The sequence below is a fragment of the Scomber scombrus genome, chromosome 5 (assembly GCF_963691925.1).
Source record: "Scomber scombrus chromosome 5, fScoSco1.1, whole genome shotgun sequence".
NCBI lineage: Eukaryota > Metazoa > Chordata > Actinopteri > Scombriformes > Scombridae > Scomber > Scomber scombrus.
Genome location: NC_084974.1, coordinates 4,922,791 through 4,941,019, shown reverse-complemented (window position 1 = coordinate 4,941,019; position 18,229 = coordinate 4,922,791). Strand labels below are relative to the sequence as shown.

General features: G+C 38.2%; 3 protein-coding genes across 5 annotated transcripts in view; 1 reads left to right on the top strand and 2 right to left on the bottom strand.

The window, feature by feature from the left end:
- Positions 1-210: 210 nt before the first annotated feature.
- On the top strand, positions 211-3,648 carry tmem199 (transmembrane protein 199). Its single transcript, XM_062419349.1, has 6 exons — positions 211-769; positions 1,508-1,581; positions 2,110-2,199; positions 2,373-2,415; positions 2,553-2,665; positions 2,860-3,648. Exons 1-6 carry the CDS (start codon positions 586-588, stop codon positions 2,953-2,955), a joined length of 600 nt encoding a protein of 199 aa, XP_062275333.1. The 5' UTR covers positions 211-585; the 3' UTR covers positions 2,956-3,648.
- A 2,814-nt stretch (positions 3,649-6,462) lies between these two features.
- Positions 6,463-8,758, bottom strand: sebox (SEBOX homeobox). Its single transcript, XM_062419796.1, has 3 exons — positions 8,656-8,758; positions 7,705-7,889; positions 6,463-7,140 (listed from the first exon to the last, which is right to left on the bottom strand). Exons 1-3 carry the CDS (start codon positions 8,756-8,758, stop codon positions 6,463-6,465), a joined length of 966 nt encoding a protein of 321 aa, XP_062275780.1.
- Positions 8,759-10,620: 1,862 nt separating this feature from the next.
- The window catches only part of smtnl (smoothelin, like), a 47,827-nt gene continuing 40,218 nt past the window's right edge, over positions 10,621-18,229 (bottom strand). For 2 of the 3 annotated variants that reach the window (XM_062418975.1, XM_062418974.1), the window contains exons 3-10: positions 17,145-17,226; positions 16,107-16,367; positions 15,880-15,942; positions 15,731-15,791; positions 15,498-15,644; positions 15,268-15,391; positions 13,042-13,193; positions 10,621-11,448 (exon numbers count right to left, since the gene is read on the bottom strand). In XM_062418975.1, coding sequence (XP_062274959.1) covers positions 11,322-11,448; positions 13,042-13,193; positions 15,268-15,391; positions 15,498-15,644; positions 15,731-15,791; positions 15,880-15,942; positions 16,107-16,367; positions 17,145-17,226 — 1,017 coding nt within the window. In that variant the 3' untranslated portion in view covers positions 10,621-11,321. The remainder of the gene's footprint in view (positions 11,449-13,041; positions 13,194-15,267; positions 15,392-15,497; positions 15,645-15,730; positions 15,792-15,879; positions 15,943-16,106; positions 16,368-17,144; positions 17,227-18,229) is intronic. The other variant, XM_062418977.1, reaches the window with a different exon arrangement.

Sequence of the window (18,229 nt, the reverse complement as noted above, 5' to 3'; positions counted from 1 at the left end):
TATACCATTGAATTGACAGGTCACAGATCTAAGTGATACATCTGTCTTCAAAAAAGTACAGTTGTTTACATTTGTAGTGTTACATTATTGCGCATCGAGTTAAACATCTTTCAAGCTTGGCTGTCGGTGCTTACGGGAAGACCATGAACGCACCACAGCAGCTCACGTGGACTGAAGGGAGCAGCATTTAATTTCAATGTGAATTTTAAAATACAAACTTGTTTCCAATCATTGAATAAACATTAACATGTTACACCAATTATTAATATTATTAGATAATTTTCAAAATGCGTGATTTAAAATGTATTACATGTATTACACAGTGGTCATGTGATCGACTACGTCACCGTGTCACAAGGCCAGCAACATGGACGCTTACTCTGGCTTTAGTATTTACACCTCGCTGTTGTCAGCTGTTAAACGATGAATGTCAGCGCAGACCGACTGAAAGCAGGTTTAAAATATATTTCTGGCTACTTTTTGACAACAGTCTGAAGCTGTCTGCTGTTACTTCACTGAAAACAAACCAAACAGGGTTTTATTTTAATCACAGTCACAGCAGTGACAGTCAGCTGCATTTAAAACATGGCTTCTGCATTTGTAGTGGGAGATAAATTCAGAAACAGGGTGGCAGAGCTGCTGGAAAAGACTGACTCATCTCTGCCTAAAGGACTGAAAGAAGAACTGGAGGTTATTCTTGAAAAACCAGAGGCGACAACCCTACCCTTCAGTACAGCCAGAAAACTGAAGAAACACCTGCAGGATGAAGGTGAAGACACGTCTTTTACAGTTTTAACATGTTCTGTCACTAATGATTAAATCAGTTTACAGACTTGAGCCATGCAGTTGTTATCTCAATAACTATAATGTGTCTAATTGGCCTGATTGGTAATATATGCCTAATTTGAAAAACCCAAAAAGAAAACTTAAAAGGAAAGAATTGCCAATATAGATATGATGCATGTAGAAGTGCATGCTGTTGATTATTATTTTCAATAAGAACAGATCTCTTCATAATGCACTTACAATGTAAGTGATGGGGGACAAAATCAAGCCATCCAAATCAGTCAACTCAAGTTGATATTTTTCAACAATTCCAGTGTTTTTAGTACCAAAGTCCCTCTTTTTTTAATTTACTATACTTCCACCACAGCTCAACAGGGAAACACAAAGAGGGAATTTGATGCTAAAAAGACTGTAAATGTGTCAGATATCCACTTGAAGTTTCACATCTACTTTTAAATGACACACTTTGGATTTTGTCCTCCATCACTTCCATTGAAAGCACATTTGAAGAACATCTTTTAATAGTCAGTATGAACAGGAGGGATGATAATAATAATATCAACAACATCAGTCTTCGAGCTTTAGAATATCCTCAGTGAGGAGTGGCACCAAAAGAGATTTGACATGTACTAGAAGCTAGAGTATGCCAATAATATTAACAGTATTAACAGTAACAGTAATATATTGTGTAACACACTTTGTTATGGCTGGTTTTCTCCAGGTAATCCTTTCTACCTGCATGAGTTGCTGGAGGACAGCTCACTGCATCTACCTGAGGTCGTCAAGCCTCCCAGAGTAAGTCCAACCATCATTGAGCCTTATTTTGTCATATTGTATTTTTGGTCTAACACATTACTGTCATACTGCACTCACAACACATGGAGAGGACGGCAGAGACAAGCTTCCTACTTCTCGTATACTGTTTCATGACCAACACAAAAATGCTTGAAGTATAAAAGAATGATCATTTATGCAAAATAAAGCCACACATTTAATAATCTCATTTTAGAAGTCAGTTTGTGATTTGTACTAACACAGTAATACATGTGAGGAAAAGTTAAATAGGAGGCACTTTAGTCTAGATACTGTTTTAATACTGATGTCTTGATGGCTTCTAACAAATCTGAATGAGAAAACATTTAAACCTTTTAAAATAACTGTCAATGACACATTTCAGCAGTCACTTCCATATAATGTGAATGCAAGTCATTGAGAGGGACACTAATAAAACTTCAGTATGAAACATCAAACCACTTTCATCAGGAACCGAGCTGGGAACAAGCAGGAACAACACTGACATTTCTCTTGTACTCATTCTTTCAGAACCCTCAGCTGGTCGCACGTTTGGAGAAAATCAAAGCCAAACTAGCCAACGAGGAATACAATCGGATCACACGTAATGTAAACACTCAGGTAAATGATCTTATATTTTAACCTCAAAACAGTTTTATATCTACTTGAATCTTTTTGGATTCATTATTTTATCTATGAGTAGGGAAGGAACATACACTGACTGATTTTTCCAGTAAATACTTGCACATGTTGCACATTGTAATTAAATATCTTTCTTTCTTTTTTGTCTTCAGGAAATCAACCGTAACGGAACACTGGCAGATTTTGGACACCAAGGTTCGTGTGGTGTACACAATTCACATCACCTGAATTTGTTTTGTGTTATTATTATATTATCACAAGTCCAGCAAACACAATCTGAATTTCGTGCCATCATATTGACAATGAACTTGTTTCGTCCTCTGTTCCCACAGTGAGATCAGTCAAAGCCGTCGTGTTGACCGTGTTCAACTTCCTGGTGACAATCGTCGCCGCTTTTTTCTGCTCCTACATGGGCAGTCAGTACCTGTTCACTGAGATCACAGCGGTAAGAAAACAATTAATTGTATATCTATACTATATATGCAGTTGTCATTTAATCGTTAGGTTTTTGAGTATTATACAAAATCTTTCAAATGTTTTATTCATCCCCCTTTAAGTTGTCTTGTGCATCTCTAAATTAGAAATAAAGCTTTTATTTTTTTAAATGTTCTATAACCTGGTCTGACACTTGTTTTTCAGCGAGTAATATCAGCTGTGATCGCTGCATCTGTAGTCGGACTTGCTGAGCTGTATGTCCTGGTCCGGACCATGGAGGGAGAACTGGGGGAACCATAGCAACCAGCCATACACATCCAACGAGGGGAGCACGATAATGTTTGGAAGTAAAACCAACCACCAATAAGAACTCCAATAAGAACTTCGCTCCCATCAATGGAAGACCACAGAGCTTTGTGATGGTCACGTATCTAACTTTGTTTGCTTGTGGACTTTTTTATTGTTATTTAAAAGGAAAATCAGTCGAGTTTCTGAGTAAGATTGGAGTTACTGATAATTTACAAATTTTATCACCGGTAGCCTGAAATGGGACCTGAAACATTACAAGAAAGCAGATTGAAAATTCTCACCTGTAAATATCTGTTCTTTGTCAAATACTAGAGCTTTATCTTTAATGACATTCCACCTGCACAGACTTTTTTTTAATCAAATCAAAATATGACTGATTTCTTATTTATTCACAGTTTTTATGTTTTCCATATTTTCCCTAAAAGTTCAGCCTCTAGTTTTTCTGCCTCCTCTTTCTCATTGGCTCTGCCCTGTAAAAATGAATGTTGGACATTTCTTATGATTCCCTCTGTTCTGTTGATGTAATTATGTTTGTGTGTTCAATAAAATCTTCAGAAGTCATCAAAATCGCAAGTGTAGAGTTATAAAATCATTGCGTATATACTGTTGTTTATACAATGTCCATTCCAGCATGACTAAAAACCTACATCAACATTAGCGGTTTTGTGTAGTTTCTACTTTAGATAAATGCTAACATGCTTATATAGATTTTGGCTGCTTGCTAAAAAAAAAAAAATCCAAAATTTGATATTTATGATCAAGCACCGCGATTTTTTCGCGTCAGACGCTTTTGGTGTGAATGCAGCTTTAGTGAGTAGTGTGTAGGATTTATGGAATCTAGTGGTGAGATTGTGGATTGCTATCAACTAAACACCCACCACCACAACCACCACTTCCAAGCAGGAAGGAAAACCAACAGTGTCTGCGAAACTAGTGAAAAAAAGCAAAGGGCCCTCTCTAGTTTGTCCATTGTGGGCTGATGGTGCAACATGGTGGGCTCTGTGTAGATGTAGAGGCTCATTCTACAGTCACGAAAACACAAGAATTCTTATTTTCAGGTGATTATACACTAATTAAAACATACTTATGAATATTATATTAAATTTCTGCTAAGCCCGTTTCACTAAATTCTACACACTGCACCTTTAAGTTATTTTGTCAAGTTGTTCTCTTTAATTTTGCTCTGTACTTTACCTTGTTTTGACTCTTCCAAATAGCCCACCAGCTGTGGTATCAGTTAATAATACTGTTTACTGACGTCCTTTGAATTATTTTATCCCTCTCCACCTGACAGATGCGGGAATAATTGTCCTCTGATCTGTGCTTACTGTATTTGCTCTGAACTGAATTATAGAGCCAACCAACATATCAAAAACAAACATGGGGTACGATTGAAGAGAAGATTGACCACATTCAGCATCTTATTTCAAAACAAGTCGAGTAGGATGGGATCTGTTTTCTCTGATCCCGTCTTGAGATATTAATTCATATTTTCTGTAAATTATCCCATCCTCCTCTTGTCATGTCCCGTCATATTAGTGGGGGGATTAAAAGATGTAACTACATCTGGAATACAAAAAAAAAGTATCTTCCTAAGATCTGAGATTTGACACCAGGATTAAAGGTTTATTGAAAGATTATTTGGTATTAAAGATGATTATGATATGCAGAGATCACTGTCCAGTGCTGGACGAACAGTGTGCACCACTGTCTGTCATATTTGCCTCTGTATTATACCTCTCATGTAATATTTCAAAACTTAAATCCAGGCAGAATTACAGAGCCTGTAAGCTGATAGACCCTGAGCCCTGGCTTTAATTTAGTTCTTATTTTTCATTTTTTCCCCCTCTTCCTCTGTCCATCTAACCCTCCTGATGCTTACAGTACAGAGAGATATAAAAAACAATATATTTTGACTTAGAAAATAATTATTCCTGTCATGGTATCTTACCACAAGGAATCATTTTAATCAGGATGTTTTGAAAGATAATACTTGTGGGGTAGCAGCATTAAACATGGCACAGTAAACAGGAGCTGGCAGCTGTGAGAAGATTCCGAGTACGAATGATCCCACTGTGGAGAAGAGCCGACGGGTTACTGAGTTTATGAGCCGCTCTCCGAATCTCTGGATTAGTCCTTTATTTAGTTAGAAAGCATCAAAATGAGAGCAGAAACACACCAGAATGGGTTCTTGTGACTCTTCACCTTTCTGCAGTACTGAATTAAACAGTTGCTTTGGTTCAACTTTATTAGCTAAACTCACACTTTACAAACAGTTCTTATTTCCGGTCTCAATGTCTCACGTAGCACACAAAGTGGAAATATCAATAAGGTAAAAGATGATACTGAAATGTAATCATTGTTGCATTTTGAAATTTAAAAAGTCATGATCAAATCATTCTGTCAAACAGTTCTCATCAACAGAGTCTGCAGCAGTCATTTTCTCAATTTTTCGATGAGAAAAAAATATATAATTCATGCAGACGTCAATATTTCAAATGATGCAAGAATAACATTTTAAAACTGTCATTTTATTTACTGAATATATTCTATTGTATGTATTTAAATATGCAAGAGATAATGAAATTTAGAGTCATTAAAAGTTTGTTTTAATCGGGACAGCAGATGTTACATATCTAAAATACAATAAGCTGCATGGAGTAATGCTGGAAAACTTAACCACAATTACTGTTCAACATTCATTCAACATTTTGATTGTGATGACAAGAAAGGAAATATTATAACATTTCTATTTTCCTTCCATTTTTCACTGCTACACTTTTGCATATGCTGCAATGCTTTTCATCTGATACTGTAAAAGTCCGTCTCCACTCAAAAATGTGCTTTGCTTCTACAGTCGGATGTTTGAGCTTCACTGTTCAGAATGATGCATGTGCAGAGTTGGTTTTCACATTCATCTGCTGAAGGAGGAAAGTTTCTCTGTGCTCACTTTAAAACTGACTTCAAGGTGTGTTTCAACTGTACAACAATGATTTGTGACATCACAACTAGTTTGGAGCCAATCATGGTTTAGTTTATAACTTTAGCTCACATACACTGAGAATGGACTTTACAATGTCTGTCTCAGGACTGAACATGTGATGGATGAAGGACTACATTTTGTGTTTGAATTGAAGGATTTTGCTGGTCAGTTTGGTTTTTTGCATCGAGAGTTTTGCAAATTATAAATAAACCTTATGTGGAAACTGAGCCAAAGCAATTTAAGATATTGTAAATTCAACTGGAGGCTTGGATGAAATTAATCACACGAATCACTTAACATATTTCAAATATGACTGGAACACACTAAAAACAATTACAAGGACAAACCAACAACATGAAAACAGTTCTACAGTATACAGTATTAGAGGTGTGTTTGACAAACATGAAGCTCTCAGCTGGACACAAGACACATTTAGACACTCAAGGAAGAAGTCTGAAAGAAGGAGAAGTCTTGAGTGCAAAAATATCCAGTTTTCCAAATGTCATCTGCATTCATCAGAATTCCAGAAAGTTGGTGACAATAGCAGCGTTGTAAATCAGGTCAGAGATGTAACCCATGGAAGTCTGTGGTCCCATTTGTGGGTGATGATGATGGTGGTGGTGGTGGTGTCCCTGGCCCTGAGCTACCTCCCAGTACACTGGCTGAGGGTGGGAAGGGACCACCTGGTCTACAGAGGATTGACCTGCAACTCCAGTACTCCCGCTGTACACGCCCTGATGAGCCCCAGACGGAGCCAGGCTCTGGGGCTTGAAGTTCCTGAAGGCCTGGTAGGAGCGGGTGGAGGCTGAGTGGTGAGGCGGCCTGGTGAGAGGCTGAGCAAACAAACCAGGAAGAGCTGATCCTAGGTGCTGCCGTTGGTGGTGCTCCTCCTCCCAGAGACGGGACTCTGGGAGTTTTGGGGAGCTGAGTGTGGTCTGCTGATGGAGAGATGAGGAAGATGGAGGTTGGTTGCTGTAGATTTGGATCCAGTCGGAGTAGATTTGAGGAACATCCTCACAGGGGTGGTTGTGCTCCGGCCTGAATATGTCTGCCAGGGTGGTTGGGGCGGGGAAAGCTGAGGTTACAGGACCTGGGGAGGGCTCCGCAAGCACTCTGCCTCCTAGAACATGCTTTGTGGACTTGGGGAATCTCCCAGTCTTAATACTTCTGGCTCTTCGGTTTTGGAACCACACCTGTGAGAGATGGCACGACTTTTATGAATTATACTTCACCTTTGGTTTGTTTTCCTACAGAAAAATATGAACCCTTCTGCTGAGCACTGCCATCCTTCTAAATTCTAAATCAATTTTGTAGTTTCTCATCAGCAAAAAAAGCCGAAAATAAAAAAATGTAACCCTGCAATAACAGATTTTTGGACACTTGGGGGCAGCAGAAACAACAGAAAAATGGAAAACAATCTGCTGCTGCAAAAATAACAGAAGAAAACGTTGAAGTTTTGAAAGAAAGCCAAAACAATGAAGAAGCTAAAATGCTCAGTAAATCTCAGGAAACTAAAGAGCTGGGTAATACATCTCTGTGGATTCATCACTACAAACAACTATTTGTACATACACGTGGTCATTTAATTAATCGTTAAATACTTACTATAGCAGCTTTAAATGGGTGAAACAATAATAATAATAATAATAATAATAATAATAATAATAATAATAATAATAATAATAATAATAATAAACTGTTAGTATATATTCTCTGAAAGATTGAAGGGTCTCTGTAGTGCATCTTGCTGGACTCACCTGTATCTTGCTCTCGGGCAGGTGTGTGTGCGCGGCCAGCCTCTCCCTCAGGGTGATGTCCGGGTAGGGAGTCACAGCAAAGGCCTGCTCCAGCTCAAACAGCTGGGCTCGGCTGAAGATGGTCCTCTTCCTCTTCCGTTGACCTTCTATCAAACCCGTGGCCCGGTCCGGCTCCGGGGAGGACACTGTGCTCTCACTGCGCACCTCTTCAAGTAGTAATGAATCCAAATCCAGCAGGAAACAAGAAAACAAATTCAATTCATTGAAAATAAATCAGGAGACAGGGAGGAAATTCAATGTATTGGATTTTTTAAAGGCATAAAGACTTTTACATACATTTTGTCAAGAAAAAAACTATAATGAAATGTTTTCCCTAGAATAAAATTGTTTAATCTGTTAGGGCTTTTTTAGGTTATCTTTATCTGCATGTTTCAACCAAATTAAGGGATGGACTAATGGATTTTATGATGTTTGTTTGTTTGTTTTGTTTGTTGTTTCATAGTAGGCTGCTTGTTACAGAAAATAAATATATATATAATATATATTTTTTTTTTTTTTTTTTTTTTACTATGAAATGTTATTTTCAGTTTAATAGTATCATATACTGAAGCAATCTGGATTCATGACTGGTAGTTTTATGTCTTTTTTAAACAAAATATTTATTTAAATTATTTAAATTTTTCTCAACTTTTATATTATATATATTAATATTAAGCCCACATCAACCCATTTTTAGTATTACTATTTTTATTTTAGTTAATGTTATGTTGATTTCATTTGTTTTTTAATTATCTTCTGAAAAAATGCTAATCTCGATAAAGCAAAGTAGCATATTTAACTAAATAATTAATTTATATTTGTTGTGGTTTGTTTAACTGAAATTTATTTATGATGTAAGAAAAAAAAATATTGTCTTCAAATGGTTATTTAAATCATATTTTGGTGACTCACCTTTGCAGGGATCCTGTTCTCCGAATAACGCTTTAAAGTCCACCATGTCTTTCTGCTGGCTCTGCTTGAGTAAAGACAAGTCTGCGTCCATGAACAGAGCCATAACTGCACACACTCACACACACACATGCACACACACACATAGGCCTATACATCCACTGATGATCTGACATGGATGGAGGAGTGACCACTTCTTATACCCAGAGGGGACACCCCCACACTCAGCAACCAGCACCCAGCACCCAGCAAATCCAGGTGTTATTCACCTCTGCTTTTAATCCCTAGATACTGACAGCAGGGCAGAGATGTTTTCTGTGTGTCTGTCTGTGTACAACCACTGTACACAAGCTGTCCGTACTTGAAGAGTTTAGGGACATAATAACGAAGTGTTTGGTAATAGATCCAACAAAGGTATTTATGATTTTAATATTAGGGAATAAAAACAAAAATGCCCAATTTTAAAATTGGATACTGACTTAAGAATTTCTTCATTTTGTCCACAGAAAATGCGTTCAGATTATAGCTACACTTTGCATCTTTCCCTTAAAATGACAATTTAGAATTTTGTTAGAATAATTCCTCTTTTTTTTAAAATTAAAATTTACCAATTTCTGTAGGCAGAAATGATTCAGTGAGTCATGTCTGAAGATAAAAACAATTACAATCTGTTAACTTTATGTCAGACTCACTTACATTAACATTATTTTACAAGATTGTCCAAGTAGGTCATAGAGGATTTAATCTAGTCTAACCTCTTTATTTCAAAATAGCACAGCGATGTGCGATTATATCACATGATTCCAATGCAAATAAACTTGCTTATAAATATGTTTTAATATAGAAGAATCTGCATTATTCTACATTCAAGAATCATTTAAGTAAGATTAGTTGTAAACACTGAGGACAAATAAGATACCGTTGAATGCTGCAAGTCTAATTTAAGAATTTGAGATTATATTTAAATAAAAACATTTTGAATCAAAAGCATCCCATGTAAATGATTTCTGCCCCCTGCACCATGCCACATGTGTGCAGTTTGATCATATCATACTGATCTCTTTGTTTAACAGCATGTTGTTCACAGTCTGATCAGCAGAGACGTGGACAGATGACCTGTGATGTGTTTTAAACGCTGGACATGGTGTGTCCAGCGTCCAGTATTTCATATGTGCTGTTTGTCTCTCTGCCAGCAAACCTCAAATACAGTTTACAGTGGCCCATAAAGATTTATACCAACAGTAATATGACCTCCTGCCTGCTGCTGTAGCTGGACTGTTTGCAGCCACCAACAGGAATTCATACATTTTCAACAAATGATAACCCAGCACTGAATGGAAATTAGCCACAATTGGCTCCCACATGTATCAGACATTATATCATGTAGACATTATAAAGCTATGAGTATATGGAAGTATATGTTCTGATATTTTACACATGAGCTCTTGATGCCAATAATAAACACAGTGAAAAGGTCTTGGATTAAACACTGATAAGGATTAGGGAACAGTGCCTGTGTGTTTGTAATGTGTCTTTTTTTCCTGCATTTTATATACTGCCAGGAAATAGTGGGAACAATGCAGGTAATGAGAATCTTAAATCTTAAATGGCTGTAAGGACATGTTGTTGAGTCAATCCAAAAGTAGCAGATACAGAGGGAAATTGACTAAACGTTATCTCCAAATCAATATACTTAAGTTGAGAAACAGAAGTTATCTCCCCACGGTTAGAGAGAAGATATCATAGATCTCCTCCAAAAAGCAGAAATGAGATTTAATAGTGACACTATGATGTTTGCTGAATAAAGCATTTAGCAATTTTTCTGATATTACACAAACATTTTTTCTTTCATCCTAGTCAGTGTTTAGTGAGGTTAGATTGTTTCACCTTTCAGCTTTTTTGCAGTGCAGAATATTACTCTTTCATACCCCAAGAGTAACACAACATACACAGTTAAGGTGTCAAACAGTACAATTTATTGGTTTTATTTTCCATATCTCAGCATCATCTAAATAACATGATATCACAGCGAATGTGGACGTACAGTAAAAATCACTCAGCAACAATTTCCACTGTACAAATGCATCATTTCATTTTCTATGGAGTTTTTATCAGAGACCTCCAGATTACTAAGTCTCCATCACAAAAAGTTACCTACAGTTTAGCTCTTCAGTGACATGTGAAATATACCTCCTCTCCACTGGTGCAATGTTGAAGGTTAATATAGACACTCATATTCAAGTGTCACAGTAATAAAGATTTATACAACACAACAACAGTTCGAACACTTTATATCTCAAGACAAACACACACACAGAAGAAAAACTGTCAACAAACCAACCCTGACATTTCTTTTCTGCACTCTTACATACACAATATTCTCTCCAGGAGTCAATGTCCCCTGTTTATCTGTGAACTGAGGTGTCAGCCCATGAGGGAGGCTTTTTTCTGCAGCATGTGGATGAATGTTCACTGATCCACCACCTGGGGGCGGTCTAGTCTTTTCAAAGTGCACCCATGCCAGTTTTGGCTCTCCCCTCAGCTCAAGTACAGCACAGAGTACAGAGAATAAGCAAAACCTCCCATTGTTCAACACCTGACAAAGAAGAGGGTTGAAAAAGTTTGAGCATCAAATGGTGCAAGATGATGAGATCCTCGACGTTTTAGCTTCACTCAAACTTGCGCAGGTGATTGTAGAGGGACTGGACGTAGGTGAAGACACACATGGGATCTGGTTTACGACCCATGATCATCATGTCATCCACCTCGATCAGCCGGTCGCACCCAGCCTTCACTCTGGAGACACAAACAGAGAAACGCAAGTGAGCTCAGCTGCAGGGGAATAGACACTTTATACAGCATGAATATCTTCTATCTAGAATTTAATCAAAAAGAGATTTGAAAAGTCAGAATTTCATTGCTGCAAGGCTGGAAAAGCTTCAGAAAGACACACAAAAACAGCCCAATATCATCAGCCTCAAGTATCAATCTAATGTGTCTAAAGTCATACTCTGTATTGTGTCTTGGAGAGATCTGATGAAAACACTGACTTTTTCCTTCACACGCTAACAAACATGTTTTGAGAAGACAGGGTTAAAGAAGGAAACCATGTAGGCTATGCAATCATTCATATATATTTATTGACCTATAAGTCTCTCATCTGTGATCTCTTTAAGAGGACAAATCTAAAGCTGACACTGTATATGAAGGATTGATTCTATAGGCCAAGAGTATATTGTTTTTGAGTGAAATCAGCTTAATTCTGCAGCAGCGTTATCGGTCAAAGAATAACACATTCTTACAGTGGTGTTCTTTAAGCCCTGACATATAGTTTGTGCATGTTATATGTTGTTAGGCCTGTATAATGTCTGATCTGCAGTAGGCAGTCTGTATATACACTCTCTGTCATAGGGAACAATAATATGTGATTAATAATATGTGAAGACATGGAGTCAGGCTAAAGGAATGCATACCTTTCATCAGACAATCTCAAAGAAAGGCGTGCGGTAAAAAGGATATGTGGGAATGTTATGTACTCTCATAAAAAAATAGAGGGCTATATAATAAAAGGAATAAAGAAAACAAATCAAGACTATTCAGCCACAATGGCACTTTCATTGTTAATATAGCTAAAGTCTATAAATCCTTTTGAGACCGGTTCAGCAGAAAATTCAGAAACCTTTACTGACAGCAATTAAAAGTTAAGCTACATAGAAGTTAATTTTCAATCATGGATTCAAACAAATAGTTTGACTTTTTGGGAAATATGCTCATTTGCTATCTCTGCCGGAGAGAAATGAGAAGATCAATGCCGCCGTAATGTCTGATGGACCCAGGATGTGGTTACCCTAAAGATAGCATGCTGACTGGAAGCTAAGGTGACAAGCTAGCTTGGCTTTGGCCATGGTTAAAAAATCTGGCTATAAACACTTCTAAAGTGAACGTATGAGGTGTTGGTAGGCGTTTTTTAACTTTGGAGAGAACCAGGCTAGGTATTTCTCTATTTCCACTTTATACTAAGCTAAGCTAACAGTCTTCTAGCTCCAGTTCTAACAGACATGAGATTGTTACTGATGTTCTCATCTAAGTCTCAGGATAAAAGAAATTACATTTTCCAAAATGTTTCCTCTAAAAAGAGAGACTGTAATGGGAAATCTGACTTTTTTTAGTTTTTGTATTACTACCTTTATACTTGAGAAAACATCTGAAACAGCACTGTATCATATCCAATCAAAATGTCTCTGTGTCCCATCGTTAGCTTTTTGTGTTACCATTAGGAATTCAACAATAAATATGTAATAAATGAAATTGCACCACATCAGAAAAATGGACCACTTCTAAAAAAAAAAACTGGACTGCCTTCATAGTCTGACATTGATGCCCACTCACTCTGCAGTTCCAAAGGCCAGTTCAAAGTTGTGTTTGCGGTTGGCAGGCGACAGAGAGTTGTAGTCAAACTCAGTGGGGAAGAAGGAGTGGACCAGAGCACAGAAAGCCATCCCATCACTCCAACTGGATGAGAAGTTTTGGATCTCTATATTCTGCATAGAAACAGAGATAAAGAAAGTTTGGTGATGATGTGGCAAGTGTCTATTTGTGTGTGTGTGTGTGTGTGTGTGTGTGTGTGTGTGTGTGTGTGTGTGTGTGTGTGTGTGTGTGTGTGTGTGTGTGTGTGTGTGTATGGAGGAAAACCAGTAAGAGCTGAAAGACTGAAGGAAGCAAAAGAACATTACTTGTAAAACTGACTGGCAGCTTATTGTAGCCTCATAAAACCCATCTCCCCATTCACTGTCTAGCCTATAATTATGATGGATAAAACAGACTTTCGTCGACTTTCCTTTCCTCCTTTTCTTTACTGTTTTCAGTCTGTTACATGCTTTTCAAATAATGTCATTTCAAGGCTGCCCTTTATAAGTCTGGAGCTCGCCGTGAATAAAATGCAACATGTCAAGTCATCAGATGAACATCTCTTCTCTCCCACATGTGTGTGAGTGTTTGCTCCCAGTTAATAAGAGTCTTGGCTTTGTCTGGCTTGACTATAACGAGAGCCACATGGAGCAGCTGGCACAGGCCGCTGTGAAGAGAAAGGGTACCAGAATGCAGCAATGTGTCGGTGTAGGCTACTCAGCCATGACCTAAACTACCTCAACCCCCAAAAACACACAAATACAATTACACACAGCCATACTCATGAGCACACTTGCGTCTATACACCTCTGTCGTTTAGAGGTAAATAATAAACACATTAACACTGTGCTGTGTGCTGAAAGGTTAAATCTATTTGGGATACTGGCTGGAGTTACGCTTATTTAAAACAGATTACTTGATGTCTCACCTCATACTGAAGCATTATGCTTTAGATTTTGCATGTTAAAGCCCATTTTCGACAAATTGTGAAAATATTTTACCACAGCTGCTATTTTAAATCTTTCAGAATGTTTTTCCTATCTTGGCTAACGTTAGACACTTAAAGTAACGCTAATTAATGTGTCTGGTCCCTGTTAAAAGAATAGCGTTTAGGAAAGTATGCTTATTCACTTTGTTTCCGAGAGGTAGACAAGAAAATGAATACCAGTCTCATGTCATTCCACTAAATGTGGTGGAGCTGGGAGGAGTTTAGCCTAGCTTAGTGTGAAGACTGCAGCTAGCCAGCCTGGCTCTGTCCAGACTTCAAAAATATACCTACTATCACATCTAAACCGCACTTATCATTTTATATCTTTATACAAATTACCCTGTACAGACAGATAAAGTGTTTTTTAGGGAAAGTCACATGGTATAACTCCTTCTTGGCAAACAACTGAGCATCACAGTGCAGTTTCCAGGCAGCTAGTCAAGTAGTTTAAAATTTATTTTTTGTGAAAGGTTAAAGCAAACTAGATTGTCATTATTAGCTTAAGTGTTGATTGGCTTTTTTTTTTTTTTTTAATCTTTGCATAGAGCCATGCTAGTTGTTTCCCACTGATTTCAGTCTTTTTGCTAAACTAGGCTAAACACCTTCCAGTTCCAGCTTTTTAAAGGCACGGACACAAGATTTATATCAGTATTCTCATCTCTCTGAAAGAAAGCAACTATATGAAATTTCCCAAATTTCTTCCAATCCACAAATACTTTAACAGCCATTTTGTACACTATAAAAATCAGCTTGTAAAGATTTGGTTGGTTAGGTAATCCATCACTATGATCATACTTGTCTTTAACTCTGACACAATAGTGCATGCTATTGGAGTTAAAAGCCTGGATTGATATCCAAAGTTGGCTGGTAGGAAGTTCTGATATCTTAAGGTATACAAATGGCAGGGTATTCACAAGATACAACAAGACACAATCCCAAACAAATATTTGATGGCATTTTTTCCATCTATGGTGATGCCAGTGATTGTCCAAAAGGTTGAAAAAATGCTTAAAAAATGTAATCACATATGACCTGATTTGGAAAATGTTCAGTAATTTAATATTTGTGTAATTTGTTGTATATGGACCAACACAGGCACAGAGTATTAATGAGATAAGGGCCAAATGATAGAAATATGGCCAGAAATGGGTTGAAGATATTCTATATCTAAAATGTATGCAATGCAATGCAATAAATGACAGGATAACTTGGTGACTTACCTGGTAGCCTATTGTCTTGGAGCGGCACCACTCAAGAAGGATTTGTTTTATGCTGCTGGCACTTGAAACTCCAAAACTCTGAGAGCGCTTCAATTTGGGCTTAGAGTCAACTGGTTTGGGACGACTGTACAGGACCAAATGGAAGCAGGAGTGAGTTTTAATGTAATTTATTTTAATGTAGGAAACTATTTATCTACAATAATTCACACATGACCCCAATGTGGCATCACCTGTTATTGGCTTCAGAGTCCAGTCTCTCGAAGATAGATCGACGAGCCTGAGCACCAATGTTTCGTGGCAGAGTCTGTGACCTCACCAGCTCTCGCCTCCTCTCTCCTCCTGGCCCAAAGGATCTGCCATTGGTTACGTCACCATCTCTGCAGAATGGGAGCATAGAAGAGTCAGGCTACCAAAACATATCTGACCTGAATTACAAGTTGTCCTTCAATCATCTTCCACTCACCTGTCATGCTCCGGTAGCCCTGAGTAGGTCACAGACTTAATAGGGGCTGAATTTGCCTTCTCTGCAAAACACAAATGGTCACATTAATTCATATTTAACTATACATATGCAGGATATGTGTCTGTAAGATGTCTGCAAGTATGGCTTACCTTGAAGTCGTGGAGATCCCAAAGCTCTGATAGGAGTAGGGGTCCATGTCTTCACAGATGACACTAACAACAAGAAAGCCAAAGGAAACTGTAAGTAAACTAACTGTAAATTATTATTTGAAAAGACAAATAAAACACTGGAGAAAGTCAACAACTTAAAGGGGTTTTCACAGGTTGAAACTTAAATTTTATATCCAAGCTGAGAAAAAGCTGAAAACATCACCCACCTGGTTGAATCGGGGACTCTGGTATTGGTTCAGGCTGGTTGGTGCTAGGAGTTGATAGGCTGCAAGGTGGGTCCTCTGAGACTGGTGAGGGTTGGGAACCGGTGGGGCTGTTGGCAGAGTCGGGAGAGCCCTTGATTTCCGCTGTCTTGGTCGTAGCGGTGATGGGGAGATGGGGCATCCGCATGGCAACAGGTGCAGTGTGTTCATGTGGGAAGTCATTGGGTGGAGAAATCTTTCCATGTACCAACACTGAATGTTCTGCTGGGATAATAACATGTAGAGTGATCACATTAATTTTTTAATTGTCATCTTAACATTGGGATCCACTATGTAATGTGAAAGGTGTTCCTTGTAGCAACAAACCCACAGATAATTGTTTTCTGCAGTTCTCTCTGGTTTAGCAACTTTTAGCTCATTGTTTTGGTTCTGCAGCCCCCAATTCAAGCGTTTAAATTGCGTCTCACAGCTCTCATTTGCATAATTTCCAGACACAGCAGGGGACTGTTTTCAGCAACGGACCTCTGATAAACCACAAAAACACTGGATCCTATACTTCCCATCATCCACCTCTTTAGTTTTTGTTTGACCCTCTCTGCCTAGTAAATGCCCATGTCTGTAAAATGTTTTTTAAACTAAACCCTGATGACATCACTATGACATCATCAAGGATTATTTTCCTACTCAAAGCCGGTGGGACATTTGTTTATTATTAATATTAATGACTCTTGTTATGCTTTTACATGATTGTAAGAAATGTTGTTGCTATTGCACAAAATGTGAACTTGAATGACTGATTTCTTTTTTGTACATTGAAAACTTCAATAAAGTTTTGGAGAGAAAAAAAAAAAAGCTGGTGGGACATTATGCAACTATTTTTTATAGGCTGAGTAGTCATCACTATGACTAGGAAACTGATCTTTGAGCGTAAATTATGAGAAATAGCCCTTAAAAAGGTTGAAATCACTCCTGTGCATAAGCTCTAAATGTGAGGACAATTTGCACCACCATGATGTGTAACACTTTTAATGTGCAGGCTACCTGTTGAAGTAGCGTGTCCATTCTCCAGTCCAGCATTTGTTGGGGCTGGGTCCACTTCTATTGGTTCCTCTCGTTCAATACTCTGAAACACACATGGAGTTTACAGTTAACATCAACGCAAGCAGCCTTCATTGCTCTTAAAAAAGAGCATGAAGTCATCTGTGACCTTTCCCCGGAGACCAGTTGGAGGGCTGTTAGGGAAGGTTTTTCCACAAAATAGGAAATGATGGAAAAAGGCAGCAATTTAAGCACCTGTTGAATGAATCACTGTGGTATTGATAAGTTGTATTGATTGATTTTTTTGACGCATGGGAATAAAAAATGACCTTGTTGGCCCTTTGATGTTTTCTGGGTTTTGTGTGGATCCATTTAGAAACCAATACGTTGTGTTTGGATCAGAAAGAGTCATGTTAGTCTGGTTTGAAAAAAAAAAAAAGAGAAAAAAATCCAGATGTCCATTGCTTATTGAGTCACTGTTGGACCGTTCACTCTTTTCAGGTTTTTTGGACTTTTTTCCAACATATGGGATTTTTTGACATGACTTCAGACAAAAACAAAGCTACAAATCAGCACAGCACGACTCACTTCAAAGTTGGCCATTTTACAGCCTTGGATAAATCAGCAGGTTGTTGTAGGTGTGAGAGGCAGTGAGGGCTCCGCTGTGCTCCGTGTGTCTATCTCCTCTCCTGTGATAAGACGTGAAGCCTTTTATTTAAATCAGGCACCGCTGTCACTGACATGCTCAGTGATGGGCCAGCTGCCAAAATTTATCCACGGATCTGGCAGCCGGACTGCTAAAGTGATTGAGATCAAGTTTTAATGTCAAACATCATTAGTCATCAGGTCACATTTCAGCGTGTGCAATATGTGACCCTGTCTTTTTCCTGTTTCTGCGATCAGCACAGACGTGCAGCGGAGGCTCTCCTTCCTCTGTCCAAACACAATCAGCCACATGGAACAGCTAATCTCCATCCTGAGCAGATACCTCTATCTCAAACTCTTAACCGCATGGTGCTACTGACCCACATGGGTTATGGGTCAAGCAGTCACTTTCCATGTGGCCCTGTCAAACAGATAGATGGAGC

Bases quoted from the DNA above. Each gene is read 5' to 3' on its own strand.
- tmem199 (XM_062419349.1), top strand. From the start codon at position 586: ATGGCTTCTGCATTTGTAGTGGGAGATAAATTCAGAAACAGGGTGGCA. The intron at 770-1,507 runs GTGAAGACACGT...GGTTTTCTCCAG, and splicing joins GAAACACCTGCAGGATGAAG to GTAATCCTTTCTACCTGCAT. The intron at 2,200-2,372 runs GTAAATGATCTT...TTTTGTCTTCAG, and splicing joins CACGTAATGTAAACACTCAG to GAAATCAACCGTAACGGAAC.
- sebox (XM_062419796.1), bottom strand. From the start codon at position 8,758: ATGGCTCTGTTCATGGACGCAGACTTGTCTTTACTCAAGCAGAGCCAG. The intron at 7,890-8,655 runs GTGAGTCACCAA...GTGAGAGCACAG, and splicing joins AGAACAGGATCCCTGCAAAG to TGTCCTCCCCGGAGCCGGAC. The intron at 7,141-7,704 runs GTGAGTCCAGCA...CATCTCTCACAG, and splicing joins TGCCCGAGAGCAAGATACAG to GTGTGGTTCCAAAACCGAAG.